Raw genomic sequence first — 15757 nt, 5'->3', positions numbered from 1 at the left:
GCTGGGCCAGGGTGGGAGCCGGACATGGGGATGCACTTTTTCCCCAGCACAACAAGCTGTGGGCTTCCTCCTCTCTAGCTGAGCCCTGCCTGATATGTCAGGCCCAGAATGGGTCACTGGCCAGGGACTGGAGGGCTGGCAGGCGGGCAGGGGCCCAGGGCCAGTCCCCAGAGGAAGTCACATGGTGGGGGTCACAGGCCTGACCCAGGAATGGTGAAGGGAGGGAGATATTTCAGGCCTGAGAGGAAGGGCCCGGCCCACGAGATGAATCACCCGGGACAGATTATCCTGAGGAAGACCTTGGGGGTGGAATTGTGATAAGCAGCGTCCTCCCAAGGTGACCAGGAGCCCGCGGTCAGCTGGCCGGTGATCAACGAGGCCACATGAGACTGTAGTACTCAGATGTATCTAAGAAGACCCACTGGCTCCAAACGCATTGCCAGAGTGACTTCTCAGAGACCTTCTACCATGAGGATGAGCATCTCCACTTTCAGGATGAGAAAACAGAGCTTTGGAGCTAAGTCACTCACCCAAGGTCACATGGCTGAGATGGGATTTGAAATGGGAGCCTGCCTTTCTCTTGCTGCCAGCTGGCTTCCTCAAAGCAGGAAGCCAAGACAGGGACTGTGCTCCCTCCCCGCTTGCTCCTGTGAGGACCTGGGAGTCGCACAGACAAAACGACCCACCTCTACTCAGGTCTCAGGCAAACCAGGCCTCAGGTCTCATTCTTGCTTCTGGATGACTTGTCCAAACTCCTCAAGGTATGAGTGGGAAGGATGGATCACAGAGAGGGCAAAGAAAGGGCTTGCCCAGGATTCCAGAGTAAGTCTGTTGGAGGCCGACTCTCTCTGCCTCCTCACCTCCCAGCCCACAGGTCTGGATTTGGATCCTCAACAGCCTTTGCTCCGGCAAAGCCAGACATGGCTGGCCCCTGGGGGGCTGCTTAGAAGCAGAAAAGCCACTCCCACCTCTCCCAGGCAGCCCTGCTTGATCTGGAAGGGACCTGGGCATCTGTATTCGTTACCAAGTCATTGTGACAGACAAAGAAATTTGAGAAACACGAGCATAGATGACCTTTAAGATTCCTTCTGGTCCTAAAGGCTGGGTTCCAATATATGTCATTACTGTCATCATCATCAAATATCAATGTATGTTGAGCGCATGATATATGCCAGAGGCTCTGCTAGATGCTTTACATACGTGATCACATGTAACTCAGAGGTAGCATTATTATCATCCCCATTTTACGGAGGAGGAAACTGCGGCTGAGGGGGTGCTAATCATTTTCCTAAGATAGCATAGCAAGTGGCTAAGCTGGGACTCCAGGCTGCGTCTGCTGCCCCACGGCCTCAGCAGCCTTTCATGTGTGACTCTTCCCGAAGCTGGCCAAGTCTCAGGATCTTCTAGTATCTGCTTTGGGATTCAGTCTCCTCATCTATGGGATGGGCTGCCTCCTTGCACCCTTCATGCTCTGCCCCAAGTTTGCAAACAGGCCTTTGGGTTTGCTGCCCAGCCGAGCAGTTAATAGGACTTTGGCAGCAGGAGGAGTGAGACGCTGCTTTTCCAGCCCTGATCCCCATGTTCCAACTCCTCCCAGTCAGGATGCTTTGGCCCTACTCATCCTGGCCCCACTGTGTTAGGCACTGAATCACTGACCTCATGCACAGCAGTGGGAGGGCTGGAATGGAGATGAAACCAGGATAGAGGGCCCCGTTGTTAGCAGGGGTGGGAAGACGTGGGGCAAGACAGAAAAGGAATCGATAGTTAACTTTTATTAAGCACTGACTGTGTGCCAGACACTCCGCTAGCTGCCGGACAAGCCACTTAACCTCTCAACATCTCAGTCTTCTCTTCTGGAAAACGAGGTGGTTATGAGGAGTAAATGAGACCCACTCAATTACTCATTTATCCAACAATCGTTCACCGAGGGCTGATTAAGTGCCAGCCGTCATTCTAGGAATGCAGCAGCGAAGCGATGAGTATCTATCTCTTGTAGGGCTAACAGTACAGCTGGGAAACAGATTAAAATAAGCCAATGAAGAAACCCATTGTGTAAAGTTGGAGAGAGTGTCAACAAACGCCTAGAAGCTAAATAAAGCCAGGGTAAGATGTGTGTAGGTGCCGTGTAGGGACAGGATGGATGATCAGGGACTGCTTGAATGAAGTAAGGAACCACTGGTAAAACTACCTGGGAGAAGAGTGTTTCCAGGGAGCAAAAAACTCAGAGTCCATCAGGGGGCCTGGCACATAGTAGGTGCTCAATAAATGGTGAATGCTATCACAGTTCCGAGGGAGACACCATTTCCTTACTCTACCAAGTGGGTGGGCTCTGTGTTGTTGCTCTTTCCTAGCTGTGGGAATGTGGTCCCCCTTCTTGTCCCACTTGCCCCCATCGTGGGAGAGAGGGCCTGGAGGTCGACAGCCCCAAGCAGGAGGAGGAGGCAAAGCTTCTGTGGGAGAGGCTGCGCAATGCCCACTGCCTGACACACAGTGGGAGCCTTCCAAGTGGAGACTGACGTGCCAGTCACCCAGGGCCTGGACACCGGACAGCCACAAGATCATAGCGGCTCACCTCACTCATGGAAACCTGCACAGGACTGGGTCACTGCCCTCCTCAGACGCAGATGACACTGTGGCTTCCCACATCCACAGCCTTTCATGACAGACACAGGCAGAGGGAGAAGCAGGCTCCCTATGGGGAGCCCCATGTGGGACTCGATCTCAGGACCCGGGATCATGCTCTGAGCCGAAGGCGGACGCTCAACCACTGAGCCACCCAGGCTCCCTGCAACCTTCTTTCCAGCTCCTCCCAGTCGCCTCCCAACTTCTGGCGCTCCACGGACTGGTTACCCTGGGTCCTGTGAGCATCACCTGAGCATGGCATCTGTGAGCCCTCTTCTGGAAGTGCTCACGTGAGGTGAGGGGGACAGACCAGCCCGCAAGTCAAGGTGATACAGCTGGCTGGCTGCTGTGACAGGGGCCAGGGCGGGGGCCTATGGAGATGAACATGCCTGGGGGAGGAGTCTGCTGGGGACGATGTCTGGAGGAGGGGAACTGCATCACAGAGTGTGTTTTCCATCATATGGTTGTCAGCAGAGAGGTCTCCTCTGGCCACACTGGTGAGAGGCCCCACTAAGCCCTACTCTCTTGCACGCTCCTTATTAAGACTCCTTATGAACAGGACCCTCCACTGACCTCATGGGGGATCTCCGCTCCCACCTGCCCTTCTAGAGTAGGGAGACAGACAAGAAAGAGACAGGATGCAGGAGGAAAAGTGGGGTCCCTGCTGTGGCCAGTGCTGTGAAGGGAATAGATCAGTGAAGGGAGGGAAGGTGGCTGGAGGTGAGGCTCTTTTAGACTGAGTGGCCTGGGAAGTGTCTCTGAGGAGTGACAATTCAGGGACTTTCTCAAAGCCACACAGAGTAGTGACAAAGCTGAGGGGAGAAGCTCATTCTCTGGCTTCCATAGAACAGCTTCTGCCCTAGGCCCCACATTCCCAGAGTTCCCTCATGCTGAAAAACCCACACTTTTCCAACAGCCTTCCCCAGACACCCATCCCTGGGGGCCTGGTTCACGGGAATCTCTGCTCCTCCCAGTTGCTCCCAGCAGCTCCAAATACTTTAGCTATAGAAGCTTTTTCCCTGGTTTGCATTGCTGAAGTTTTCCCATAAGCATACATGAAGAAACAAAAGAAGCAAAGACAAAAGGGAAGACTCTACAACCTGAACCCTAGGAATCCAACGACGGAGGTGGTCTTAAACACGGACATCCTGTCCTGATTGGTGGTGGTGCCAAGTGGCGGCTGTGGCCTTTCCATTAGTTTTATGGTTCAGTTGCATGCGTGGCACATGGCAAGCACTTTACGGGGCGGGGTGTGCACCTCACTCCTGGCAACAACCCTAGGAGGTAGAAACTCTTATAATCCCCAGTTTACAGATGAGGGAACTGAAGCAAGCAGCATTTAAGTATGTTTCCCAAGGTCACGGAGATAACAGAAGGAAGCCAGAACTTGAAACTTCAAGAGCTGCTTCATTTACAGCAGGGAATGGGCACTAGCGGAGCTCAGGGCCTGTGCTGTGATGCGGGCCTCGGGACCCAAGCAGCCTCTCCTTCTGTATCCAGCAGGGGGAGCCAAAGGCCAGGGTCCTCTGTGCCCCTGTCCCGGGCAGGCTCGGCGAGGCTCAAAGTGGAGGCGCACCTGCTAGAGACACCCTTCTGCCTTGATACAGGCAGAAAGAGCCACATGGGGAGAAAGCCTCTTGCTTAGCATGACTCTGCCAAAGAAGAACTTTCTGCAATAGGTCCCACTGAGTCATGAAGCAGTTAGTCACAGCCGGTTCGGGGTCTTGTAATGAATCAGCTATAGTTCCCTCTGGGGGAGTTCTCATTCAAGTGAAAGATTTTTACTCCCAGAGAAAGCCAAACAACTCTTTAAAAAACTGGCCTGGATTTTGCGGCTATTAAGTGGCAGAGCTGGTATTTTCAGACTCAAGCCTCTGACTCCAAAGTCTATGGGTTGTGTTTTGTTTTGTTTTGATCAAGCCATGGTGGTCCTCAGTCGAGGCGGGGTGCTGGGGATACAGAGATGCAGGAGCGAGGGTCCTGTCTGCAAGGACCTCATGTTCTAATGGAAAAGTGAGGCACCTGAACCGACATCCCTCCGGTGGGAAGGACTCCACCAGGAACAGCTAACGGGCCATGGAGCACAAAGGACAAAACTGTCTTCCGTGAATGTTGGATGGATGGATGAAAGAGGAAGAGACCAAGTGCCTAGGACAGAGGCAAGGCTAATCAGGGAAGGCTTGTGATGACCCTCACACTTGGGAAGGTCCTGAAGGATGAGAGGAGCTAGCCAGGTGGAAAAGAAGAGAAAGGCATCCCAGACATATGAAAAGGAATAACAGGATGGAGGAACGGTCTCAAGTTTGTTTTTATTACAACCCACAGTATATACCACACAATTGGACCCTTATTATGTACAATGTCTGCTGTTATTTTCTGGTCTAATTCCATTTTGTAAATATTGGTGGCAACCCATTAATTTTTTGTGATATGGGCACAGGGGATTTGGGAAACGTGGAGGCTGGAAAGGTGATCTGGAGCCATGCTGTAAAGATCTTTGGATGCTTGGGTTGATGACTTTGGATCTTTTTCAGTCCTTGCTTCCCCTGCAAGCTCTGACCCTGCAAACCCTTGCTCCTTCTTTTTTATTTATTTTTAAAGATTTTATTTATTTATTCATGAGAGACACACAGAGAGAGAGAGAGGCAGAGACATAGGCAGAGGGAGAAGCAGGCTCCCTGCAGCAAGCCTGATGTGAGACTCAATCCCAGGACCCGGGGATCACAACCTGAGCCAAAGGCAGATGCTCAACCACTGAGCCACCAAGGGTTTCCTCTTTGCACCTTCTCTAGCTCTTTGAGAAACCTCCTCTCCACCCCAGCTAGTCTTTTACAGTCGCCTCTGGCTGCTTCTTCCTCTCTGGTTGGTTCCTCCAACGGTGCTGAGTTGGGGCTCTGTGCTAGGCAGTCCCCACTCAGCCTTCTCAGCCTCCCTAACATCTCAGCCGTGCCCTGGTTTGGAGGACTGCCTGCCTGTAGCTGTGGAGACCTTCACCCTCCAAAGCCCACACTCTCCCTCCTGAGTGCCCGGCACACTCATTCAACTGGCCCTTCAGTGAGCTACAGACACAGCACCCTCAAACCTGCTTCTCCCTGTCCTGTCTCTGTGTTGTCCTCACCAGTCACAGTGTCTCCAGGACAGAATCTTGTCCATGGGGATGCATCGTGCTGTCTATGCTGCTTTCAAACCAGCTCTCAAATCTGTCCACTTTTCTGCTTGCTGTCTGTTAGCACCGTGGCGTGGGCTGGGCCTTCCTGCCCTGCCTATCTGTTGACACCTTCTGCCTCCGTGTGCTGTCCCCTTCCCTCAATTCCCTGTCACTGCTGCCATCAGCCTTCTGTAACATAAACCTGATCGTGTGACACCCTGCTTCCCTTTATGATAAAGCCCAAACTTATTCATATGCCCTGTGTCCCCAGATGACCTGTTGGGTCTCATTTCTGCAGCCCTCCCTACTTCCATTCCCTCTGATGCTCCATTCATCAGGGCCTTCAGACTTCCACAGGCTTTGCTCCCTCTGGCTTTGAAAACTCTGCCTGGTGAACCCCAACTTATTCCTCTGGATCCTGCTTTAGGAACACCTTCTCCAGGAAGCCTTCCATGACCCACTCATTCGCAGCCCTCTTCTCTGCGTCCCCACAGTCCTCCGTGCATCTCCCACCTTGATGCCTAAAACCTTCTTTTCCATAGCAGTAGCCTCCACCTCTCTTTTCCATTAGACAGGAGGCATAATTGAAGGATTAGAGCAGATGCTCTAAGTCAAAATTCTGCAGGTTCCAATCCCATTTCTGCCATGTGACAGCTGGGGGAGTTTGGGATTTTATTTAATCCCTCCCTAATTCATCTTCTCCAAACGATAAAATGATGATAATTATGATAATCATAAAAATATTAACAAAAGAATGGTGCCTGCCTCACGGTATTGTTAGAGGACTGAGTCCCTGTGCTGATGACAGTGCCTGGCACATAGTAAGTGCCACCTGTGTGTCTGGTAATCAAATCAGCCCTCAGAATAGTTGCTCCAGGAGGGCAGACACTGGGTTTATTTGATCCACTGCTACATTTCCAGCACTTGCCCCAACATCCTGAGTGTCGCCCAACACTTGTGAATAAATCTTTTGTCCAAGAGAATGACAATGCATCCAGGAAAGAGAGGACCCATTTGAATGATGCTTTGGAGGACGACTGCTCAGAACCCAGCGCTGACTGCATCTGGGGGTGGGAGAGAACAAGGAGGAATACGGGAGGGAGAGCAAGGCTAGGACAGACTTGAGGACTGTTCCTCCCAAGCCCTTGGCTCTTCTAACCTCCCTCTCCCACTCTCCCTCATTGCTACCTTCATCCATGTGAGGGCTCCTGCCGGCCTAGGGCTCACTGTCCATCTCTCTCTCTGTCTTTCCAACCCCTCACTCCACTGGGTCCTTCTATGTCCTGGCAGGGCTGCTTGTGACCCATGCCCAGCATCCTCCCTTCTCCCTGCACCCTACTTCCACCTCAGCTGTTCAAGTTACAATTGCTGTGTAACAAGCATCCTCCCCCCACAAAAAATAGTGGCATAAAGCAGTCATTTCATTATACTTGCAAGTTATGGGTCTTGGGAACTTAGAGCACCCTGGGGATGACCGCAGAAGCCCCTGTCCACAGTGTCTCAGCTGGGAAGACTCAAAGGCAGGGATGACTTGGCGGCTGGGAGTTGGAATCATCTGGAAGCTCCTTCAGCCACATGTCTGGCACCTGGGCCAGGATAACTCCAATGCTGAACTGGGACTGTGGATTGAACACCTACCTACCTGGGCTTCCTCACATCATGGCAGCCACCAGACTCCTTCCACGGTGGCTCAGGGCTCCAGCAGGAGTGTTCCAGCCAATGAGGCGGAAGCTGCCTTTGCCTCCTTTGACCTCGCCTGGAAGTTTCACAGCGTTGCTTCTACCACACATAAGCCCACTCGGATTCAAGCAGGGAGAGCACAGACAGCGCACCTCTCAGTGGGAGGCACGTGGAATAATTACTTGTGTGGCCGGGGTTTAAAACCACCAATGTTTGTACCTGGACCCCTGGGGTAGTCTCCTCTCTGGTCTGCCTGGCTCCACTTTGCCCAGCCCTACCCTTCACCCCACGCCTTCCCGGATTCTCTAGGGAGCAGCCAAGGGGAGCTTTCGAACACACACATCGGATGAGTCACCCTTCTTCATATCCCTCCAATGTCTTCCTGCTGAACTTCCCCCCCCCCCCCGAAATCTAAGCTCCCTGACATGCCCACACAGCTCTGTGGGATCTGTGTGCCCCCATCACCTCCCTTCTACCCCACTGGCTTTCTTTCCCTTCCTTGAGCTCAGCCCCACATCCCCTCCTGGTGCTCCTGCCCAGCTCCAAGCTTCTGCACTGCTATCCTCCCTCTCGAAATGCTGGGACCCCAGACCCGGGGTCCTTCATGCCTCGACTCCAGTGCTACGTCTCTGATCTCAAATAATCCCCTGGCACCCAGTATTGTCTCTCTCATCACTCCGTTTTATTTTTTCGCTTCTCGCTGTGATGTCTGAAATTATGTATTTGTTTACCTCTGGTCAGTCTCCCTCACTAGCTCCAAGACAGAAGGTCCCATGTGCCTCTTGCCTTTATCCTAGGTGTCTGCCGTGATGTCTGGCACGGACATTCGTGTGATGTGAGTGAAGGTATGAACAGCGGCCCTCAGGGAAGATCTAGGAGAGTAATTCTGAAGGACTGGCAGTTAATGTGTGTGGGTGGGGGGTGGGTGCTGCTTCCAAGCTGGCTCCCACCCACTAGCTGGTGACTTTAGGAAAACGCCTTCGCGTCTCCGAGCCTCAGTTTCTTCGGCTGGAACGCGAGTCCAACAGCCGGCAGCTCGCCGGACTGGGGTGTACGTCACGGGGAGGGGTCTGCACCTCGGGCCCCCCGGCCCCCACCAGGTGTCGCCACGAGCGCGCGCTGAGCGGAGGCGGCTCGGGAGGCCCGCGTCTGGGTCCCGCGCGGGGCGTCCCGGCTCAGCCCGCCCCCGGCCGGCCGCCAGGAGCGCAGTCCCGAGGAGGCCGCCCCACCTGGGCGCCCACCTGCCGCAGCCCCCGCCCGCGAACCAGGGGGGAGGGAGTTTGCTGAGCCGGTTGTCCCCGCTCGCGGAAGGGGGCGCCCTCCCCCGGGGCTGGCCTCGGAACCCGGGGCGTGGGGGTCCCCGACGCCGCCTAGCCGGCACCCCCGCCAGCCCTGAGCGCCCGGCCCCGCGGGGAGCACCGGGAGGCACGGCACGCTCGGGTTCCGCCGAGCCTGGATTCCCTCGGCCCGCCGGCGGTCGCAGGCGCCAGCTCGGCCCGCAACCTGCGCGGGAGCCACCCGGGGCCCAGAGGGTCCCACAGCCCCCTGCCCGCTCGGCGCCCGGGAGCCGGGAGGGGGCGCCGCGGGAGCGCGTGGGGCAAGGCGTGCGCGCGCGCTCGGAGCTGGCGGCCGGGTCCCGCGGGCGCGGGGTGCGGGGCGGGCGCTCCGGGGAGGCGGGCGGGGGAGGGGGCGGGAGAGAGGAGGAGGGCCGGGGGCGGGGGCGGGGGCGGGGGCGGGCGGCAGCGGCGCCCCCGCACTCCCCGCGCCCCACACACTTGCACCGGCCGCTCGCGCGCAGCCCGGCGTCGCCCCGCGCCGCGCCGCGCTCGCTCCTCCCTCCCTCCTCCCGCTCCGTGGCTCCCGCGCTCCCGGCGAGGCTCGGGCGCCGAGCGCGCGGACGGGCGCACGGACAGACGGCCCCCGGGACGCTTCGGCCCGCGCCAACCGGGCGGGCTATGTTGATAGCCCCGCCGGGGCCGGCCCGCGGGATCAGCACAGCCCGGCCCGCGGCCCCGGCGCACAGCGGGGACTATGAACCGGAAAGCGCGGCGCTGCCTGGGCCACCTCTTTCTCAGCCTGGGCATGGTCTACCTCCGGATCGGGTAAGGGCCGCTCGCATCCCCCGCACGCTGTCCCGGCAAAGTTGGCTTGGCCCGGGGAGGGGGGCGGCCGGCGGCCACCAACTTGTTGGGCCCCTCGGAGAGGCGGGGTGGGCGAGGTGCGCGAGTGGTGGGCGCACAAAGGCCCCCCGCGGACGGGCGCCCCAGGGCGCGCACAGCTCTGGACGCTGGGCAGAGGTCGGGCCATCCTAAGGTTGTCTGAGTCTGGAACCCCCAGAACCAGAGACAACCAGTGTGGACGGTCCGGCTTGGGGGACTCTGAGGAGAGCCAGCTCCTGCAGAGGGTCAGTCTCTGCTGGGGACACTTCTGCCGGTCCCACGGGAGCACCGGAGCCGAGAGTCAGGACGACAGCAGCCCCCAAGGAGCTCAGCCCCCAGAGCCGGAGAGAACTCTGAACAGAGGCGCGGGCACAGCCGCTCCTGGGGACTGGGCAGTCCCCGGGTGGCAGGTGGGGCCGGTCCGTGCCACGGGAAGCAGGTACCAGAGGGAGGGACCTTCGCTGGCAAAAACAAGAACCGCTGCTCACATCCCTGGCACCACCCGATTTCCAAGAAGCCTCAGTACCCCAGAGCCCTTTCCCGGGCCACGGGGACAGTGCCTCCCAGGCCCGACGAACACACACACAAAGGTAGCACGAGAGGCGCCCCCAAACACCCAGGGAGACAAGCTCGCAGAACCAGCGCCGGAGAGAGGCGGGCCACCCCGCCCCCTAAGACTGCACGGAGTCGGCGGGCGCGCCTGCGGAGCGGCCCTCCCTGCTGCTCCCCGGCATTTCTACGGAGGTGGGGCCGGGGCGGCGCTCCGGCTGGAGAGTGGGAGGGGGCGGCTCGGGACGCGTCTTGGAGCTGCGTTTGCAGGGCCAGTCACCCTTTGTACTTAGGAGATAATGCGTGTGAAGCACGGAGGGGTGGGGGTGGGGGTGGGGGGCTTTAGGGATGGATAGAGGTTCTGGCGCTAAATTAGGGCCACCTTGGCGGGTTTCGCACAACCTGCTTTCCCACCTCCCCGCCGCCCGGCTTCGGGGAGGGGGCGGCCTGCGGGGGCTGCGGCGCGGGGGTGTGTGCGCCCGAGCCTTTGTGTTTCGCCACTACCACTCCTCCCCTTTCCCCGCCCCGCGTTCTCGGTAGCGGGCGTTTCGCAAGTTGAACCGCCGCGGCTCTAAGCAGGTGCGCGCGGAGCGGACCAGGCTGCCGCCCGCCGCGACCGCGGACCGAGAGGCGACCGCAGGCGGAGAGGCGGCTGCGGGGCCCGCGCGCTGTCTGCCTGCGGGTGTGTTTTAAGTGTTATTGATTCGTCCGCGTCTGGGTGGCTTTTCTTTTCCTCCCTGCTTTAATCTTCATCTTGGCCCGCGCCCCGCCGCCCCGCGCGCATCCAGCATCCAGGAAGCTGGTCGGGCTGATTGGCGCTGGCCGCGCGAGGCTTTATCTTCTTTTTAATTAGAATCGGGGCGGAGGGACCGGGGAAGGGAGAGGGAGAGGGAGAGGGAAAACAACAGAAAAATAACCTCCCCTGGCCGTCCCGCCCGCCAGACCTCCCGCCGGCGCGCGGAGACCTCATTGGCCCCGCGGGGGCCCAGCTGCCCCGGACGGAGGGAGGGAGCTACCGAGGGCGCTGGCCTTCAGCACCGCGGTCGCCCTTTTGGGCGGGGAGGGGTCCAGGTCAGGAAAAGGGGTTGCAAGGTGAATTTGGCCCCGGGCCCTGCTCCTCCCTGAGCCTCGGGTTATCCATCTGTAAAATGGGCATGAGGGGTAGAGTCCCAGGGCCCTTAAGAAGCCTTCCAGCTCCCCAAATGTTCCTGGTTCCTCCCTGCTCAGGGCTGAGGGCAAGGCGTCTGCAGTAATCTGTTAACGTGGATAGTTCCAGTGAATCAAGTACTATCCCCTTCCAACAATCGAATCCAGCAACAATAAAAACCACCAGAGCAGCACATTTATTGACTACCTATTAGGTGCCTGGCACCTTTTGAACACTTTCCGTGTTTTAACACGTTTAATTTTCACAGCAGCCCTGTGAAATGAAGACTAATGATCTATATCCTAATTTTTGTGATAGAAAAGCTGAAGTACACAGACAGGGGATGTAACTTGCCCAAGGCCACACAGCTAGTAGGTGAAAAAGAAGCTTGGATGGCACCCTAGGCCTGACCTTTTAGCTGCTACATTAATTGTTCCTGTGAATTTTTGACTCTAATATATTATTTTACGCTGCTGGGGTAGGAATTCCTTGGTGGTCAGCTGGATAGTCACAGGTTCCCCCTGACTTGTGGCAAAACATCTCCACTTGACCATCTTTCCATCCTGCCTCTTCTTCAAACATTCCAGCTCTAGCTGTATCAGGCTGTCTCTTGGTGGCTGAAATGAATGAATGAGCGCTCTAACAAGGCTTCTGTTTCAGATGGGTGACCCACTAGCCTCTAGATCTCAATCTCTGTGAGCCTCAATTTTCAGATATGTGAAAGGGGTATGGTAATTCCTGCCCACCGGGACTGTTTAGAAAGGCTACATATATCTCATGTTTTCAGCAACACCTGCCATCCTGCCTTGGCGTGGTAGGGATGCTGCAAAAGTTCACTGATGCATTCAGTGCCTATGGGGGAGGGGGGTCATAGGTACTTAACCTGAGTGAAATTTTGAGAGCTCCATAATTCATTCATTCATTCATTTAGTAGCCATTTAGTGACCAGGCTAATAGCACTCCTGTCCCCAAAGAGCTCATAGTCTAACGAGAAGGATAAGTGATAAACAAAGTGGGCACACAGAACCAAACATGTACATCAAAGCATTTCAGGAGACCATAAGTAATCAAGAGAATTAAGTAAACAAAACAGAGACTGTCATGCAAAGTTATGAGGGGTGGGGTGAGGAAGCAGGTTCCCTTAGCTGGGATGGTCAAGGAAGGTGTCCCTTGAAGTCACAGGAATGATGGCAAGAAGCCAAGCCTGTGAAGCTCAGGGTATGAAAGAGATTCCAGGGAAGGAGACCAGTAAGGACAAAGGGCCGGAGGCAGGAAGAGGGCTGATTTGAGGCAGAAGTAAAGGAAAAGAGGGTAGGAATGATCAATTGTGTGCTTGGAGAGGAGTGGGGTCACCCATCTCCTGCGCTGTTGATGCACAGAGCCTCGCTTTAAGAAATTCCAATTCCAGAACAACTTCCTGTAGCTGAGTCCCAGGATGGAAAGTGTGAGGCACTTTGCCCAGGGCTGGCCGTGACCTTCAATAAATGGAAGCTCTTATTATTATAACCAGAGTGAGGCATCAGGGGTGAAGTCAAAAGCTCCGGACGTGTGGACCATCTTTGTGTAAAGGGAGGGCTACCTGGTCCATCAGGGTTGCCACTGGAGCCTGTCTGGGGTTATCTTGATATTAGGAAACGGCCCCACCCTCGGCCAGATACCTAGGAGTCACGCTGACGCCTGCCTTTCCCTCGGACTCTCCCCCATCCCTCCCCCTCGACTCCACCCTTCCATCAGTCCACCCGCATGCACGTTTGGTCGCTCCATCTACAGCCACTGCCTGCTGCTGCCAAGGCCAAGCCCGCACCCCCTCTTGCCCATACCATTCTCTCTGCTCCTGCTCTGGCACCCCGCATGCCTCTCTCCCTCCCAGAGGGGCTGGACGGATGGGATCCTGTCACTTTCCTGCTCACAGTGCTTCCCGATGCACCTGAGAACATTCTAGCCCTCTACCAGATTCTCTCCTCAGACCCCTTCCCCGAGCTCTGCACCAGCTTCTGTGGGTTCTTTCTGTTCCTCGGTGATCCTGAGCTTGTTCCCCTCCCAGAACTTTGCATTTGCGGTTCCCTCTGCCTGGATTACTCTTCCCCAGACCTTCCCTTGGCTGGTTCCTGGCCATTCAGGCCCTGCTGCACTGCGCCTCCCCAGGGAGGCCGTCCTTGACCACCCCGCTAAAGCGGCCCCTCTCTCGGCCCTCCAAGCCCACCCTCTTCATTTACTTCCCTCACAGTGCCGAAGGCTGTCCGAAACAGTCTGTTTGATTCATTTGTGAAATGGGGGTAGTCTCCCTCCACATAGATCCAGGAGAGCAGGCCCTTGACTCTCTCCCGGCATGGTGCCTGGCACGTGATAGGTGTCCAACATGTATCTGCGCAGAGAATAATTTAGGAAGATAGAAACCGTATGAATAGGGACACCTGGGCGGCTCAGCTGGCTGAGCGTCTGACCTCAGCTCAGGTCATGATCCCAGAGCCCCGCTTTGTGTGTTGTGTGTTGGCCTCTCTGCTCACGAGGGAGACTGCTTCTCTCTCTCCCTCTGCCACTTCCCTGCTTGTGCTTGGGCACTCTCTCTCTCTCTGTCAAATAAATAAACAACAACAAAAAAGAAACAGTATGAATAGTCATAGGCATTTTCTAGACGGGTCATGCCTGGAGTGGGGTACACATGCTCCATTGGCATGCAGAAAGAAAATACTAAACCTTCTATTTACAATTACTTTTGAAAGATTTTGTTTGTAATACAACATATACGTACATACCAGGAAGTATATAGGACGTGTACAAGCAGTTGCATTTTTTTAAAGATTTTATTTATTTATTCATGAGAGACACACAGAGAGAGAGAGAGTCAGAGACATGCAGAGGGAAAAGCAGGCACCATGCAGGGAGCCTGACGTGGGACTCGATCCTGGGACCCCAGGATCATGTCCTGGGCCGAAGGCAGGTGCTAAACCACTGAGCCACCCAGGGATCCCCAGCAGTTTTTGTTTTTTTTTTAAATGTGTACCCACAACCTCTCAGGGCAACTGCTGAATGAAACTTTGTACTTCTCATCCCCTTGCTTGCCTTTGCAGTTTTACCACATTGGCACAATTCCTAAACAATATTGGCTGTTATTTTGCATTATCTTATCTTATTTTATTTATTTATTCATATGACAGAGTGAGAGAGAGCACAAGCAGGGAGCGTGGCAGGCAGAGGGAGAGGGAGAAGCAGGATCCTCACTGAGCAGGGAGTCTGCTGCAGGGCTGGGGGCTACATCCCAGGATCCTGCGATCGTGACCTGAGCCAAAGGCGAACTCTTAACCTAACCTGCTGAGCCACCCAGTTGAGCCTAGTTTGCATGATTTTAAATTCCACCTCAATTGAACCCTAACCATAAGTAGGAGGGCAACTTGCTTTGTGTACAACATTGTATTTGTGACATTTGTCATCTTTGTGTGGGTGTGTGTTTGTATCTTAAAGGGAAATCAAGCCTCACTGGTATTGAATATGCATGCTACACAAGTACCGATATGGAATAAAAAAATGAATAAATGTGGGTTTGGGGTGCAGTATCAAAAAAGTTGGGAGACCTCTGCTGGGAGCAGTGGGTGAGGGGTGGGAGGAGTGGAAGCAGCAACACCTGGCGCTCTGGGAGGGCCTGGAGGCCATGCCCCCACCTCGCTGGCCTAACGCTCCGTTTCTCTGTGTCCCCTGCTCCAGTGGCTTCTCCTCCGTGGTAGCTCTGGGCGCGAGCATCATCTGTAACAAGATCCCGGGCCTGGCTCCCAGACAGCGGGCGATATGCCAGAGCCGCCCCGACGCCATCATCGTCATAGGAGAAGGCTCGCAAATGGGCCTCGACGAGTGTCAGTTTCAGTTCCGCAACGGCCGCTGGAACTGCTCAGCCCTGGGGGAGCGCACCGTCTTCGGGAAGGAGCTCAAAGTGGGTATGTGCTCACCCAGATGACCTACGCAAGGGCTTCGCGGCCATGGGCCACCCGAGTACCCTCGGGAGCCCCCTGGGAGCCTGTCACCTGCCCCAGCAGCCGTGCTCCCGAGGATGGGATCTGCAGGTGCCACGACTTGAGTCGGGTCTCCCGGTGGGTGAGGGTCAGCTCTCAAATTCAAATCCAGATCACTCCAACCACGTATGGCAAAGTTGAAAACCAGCAACCAGTGGCCTAAGTGCTAACCGGCCGGGACGGCGCTGATGTTTCTTAAATCGAAGCCCAATTTAAAAAAAAAAAAGAAAAAAAAGCATAAGTTTTTCAGCTAAAAGAATGAATTTCTGTCTTATTTTAAAAAAATCTGGCAGATCTACTGATAACTTACCATGGGCATACATGGTCATGATGGGGTCAAGCTGAGACTGCAGCTTCCTTTAAATGGAGCCATTGCCACAGCCCACCACTCCCTATGACCACCATGTCCCCTTATGTGACTCCCCAGGCCACTGTGGGCATTTGAATT

At 55.7% G+C, this 15757-nt stretch overlaps 1 protein-coding gene and 1 long non-coding RNA gene across 2 annotated transcripts in view; one reads left to right on the top strand and one right to left on the bottom strand.

Annotated features, from left to right (window-relative positions):
• Window positions 1-4837: 4837 nt before the first annotated feature.
• On the bottom strand, window positions 4838-8494 carry LOC119864567. Its single transcript, XR_005374395.1, has 3 exons — window positions 8182-8494; window positions 7413-7602; window positions 4838-6834 (listed from the first exon to the last, which is right to left on the bottom strand). It is a non-coding gene; the product is annotated as an uncharacterized LOC119864567 (long non-coding RNA).
• An 887-nt stretch (window positions 8495-9381) lies between these two features.
• Window positions 9382-15757, top strand: part of WNT7A (Wnt family member 7A) — a 66737-nt gene continuing 60361 nt past the window's right edge. Inside the window, exons 1-2 of the mRNA XM_038565531.1 lie at window positions 9382-9552; window positions 15008-15234. Of these exons, the coding sequence (XP_038421459.1) occupies window positions 9482-9552; window positions 15008-15234 (298 nt within the window). The 5' untranslated portion in view covers window positions 9382-9481. The remainder of the gene's footprint in view (window positions 9553-15007; window positions 15235-15757) is intronic.

The sequence above is a fragment of the Canis lupus genome, chromosome 20 (assembly GCF_011100685.1).
Source record: "Canis lupus familiaris isolate Mischka breed German Shepherd chromosome 20, alternate assembly UU_Cfam_GSD_1.0, whole genome shotgun sequence".
In the NCBI taxonomy this organism is placed as follows: domain Eukaryota; kingdom Metazoa; phylum Chordata; class Mammalia; order Carnivora; family Canidae; genus Canis; species Canis lupus.
The sequence above is the reverse complement of the archived record's forward strand: the minus strand, read 5'-3'. Positions and strand labels throughout refer to the sequence as shown.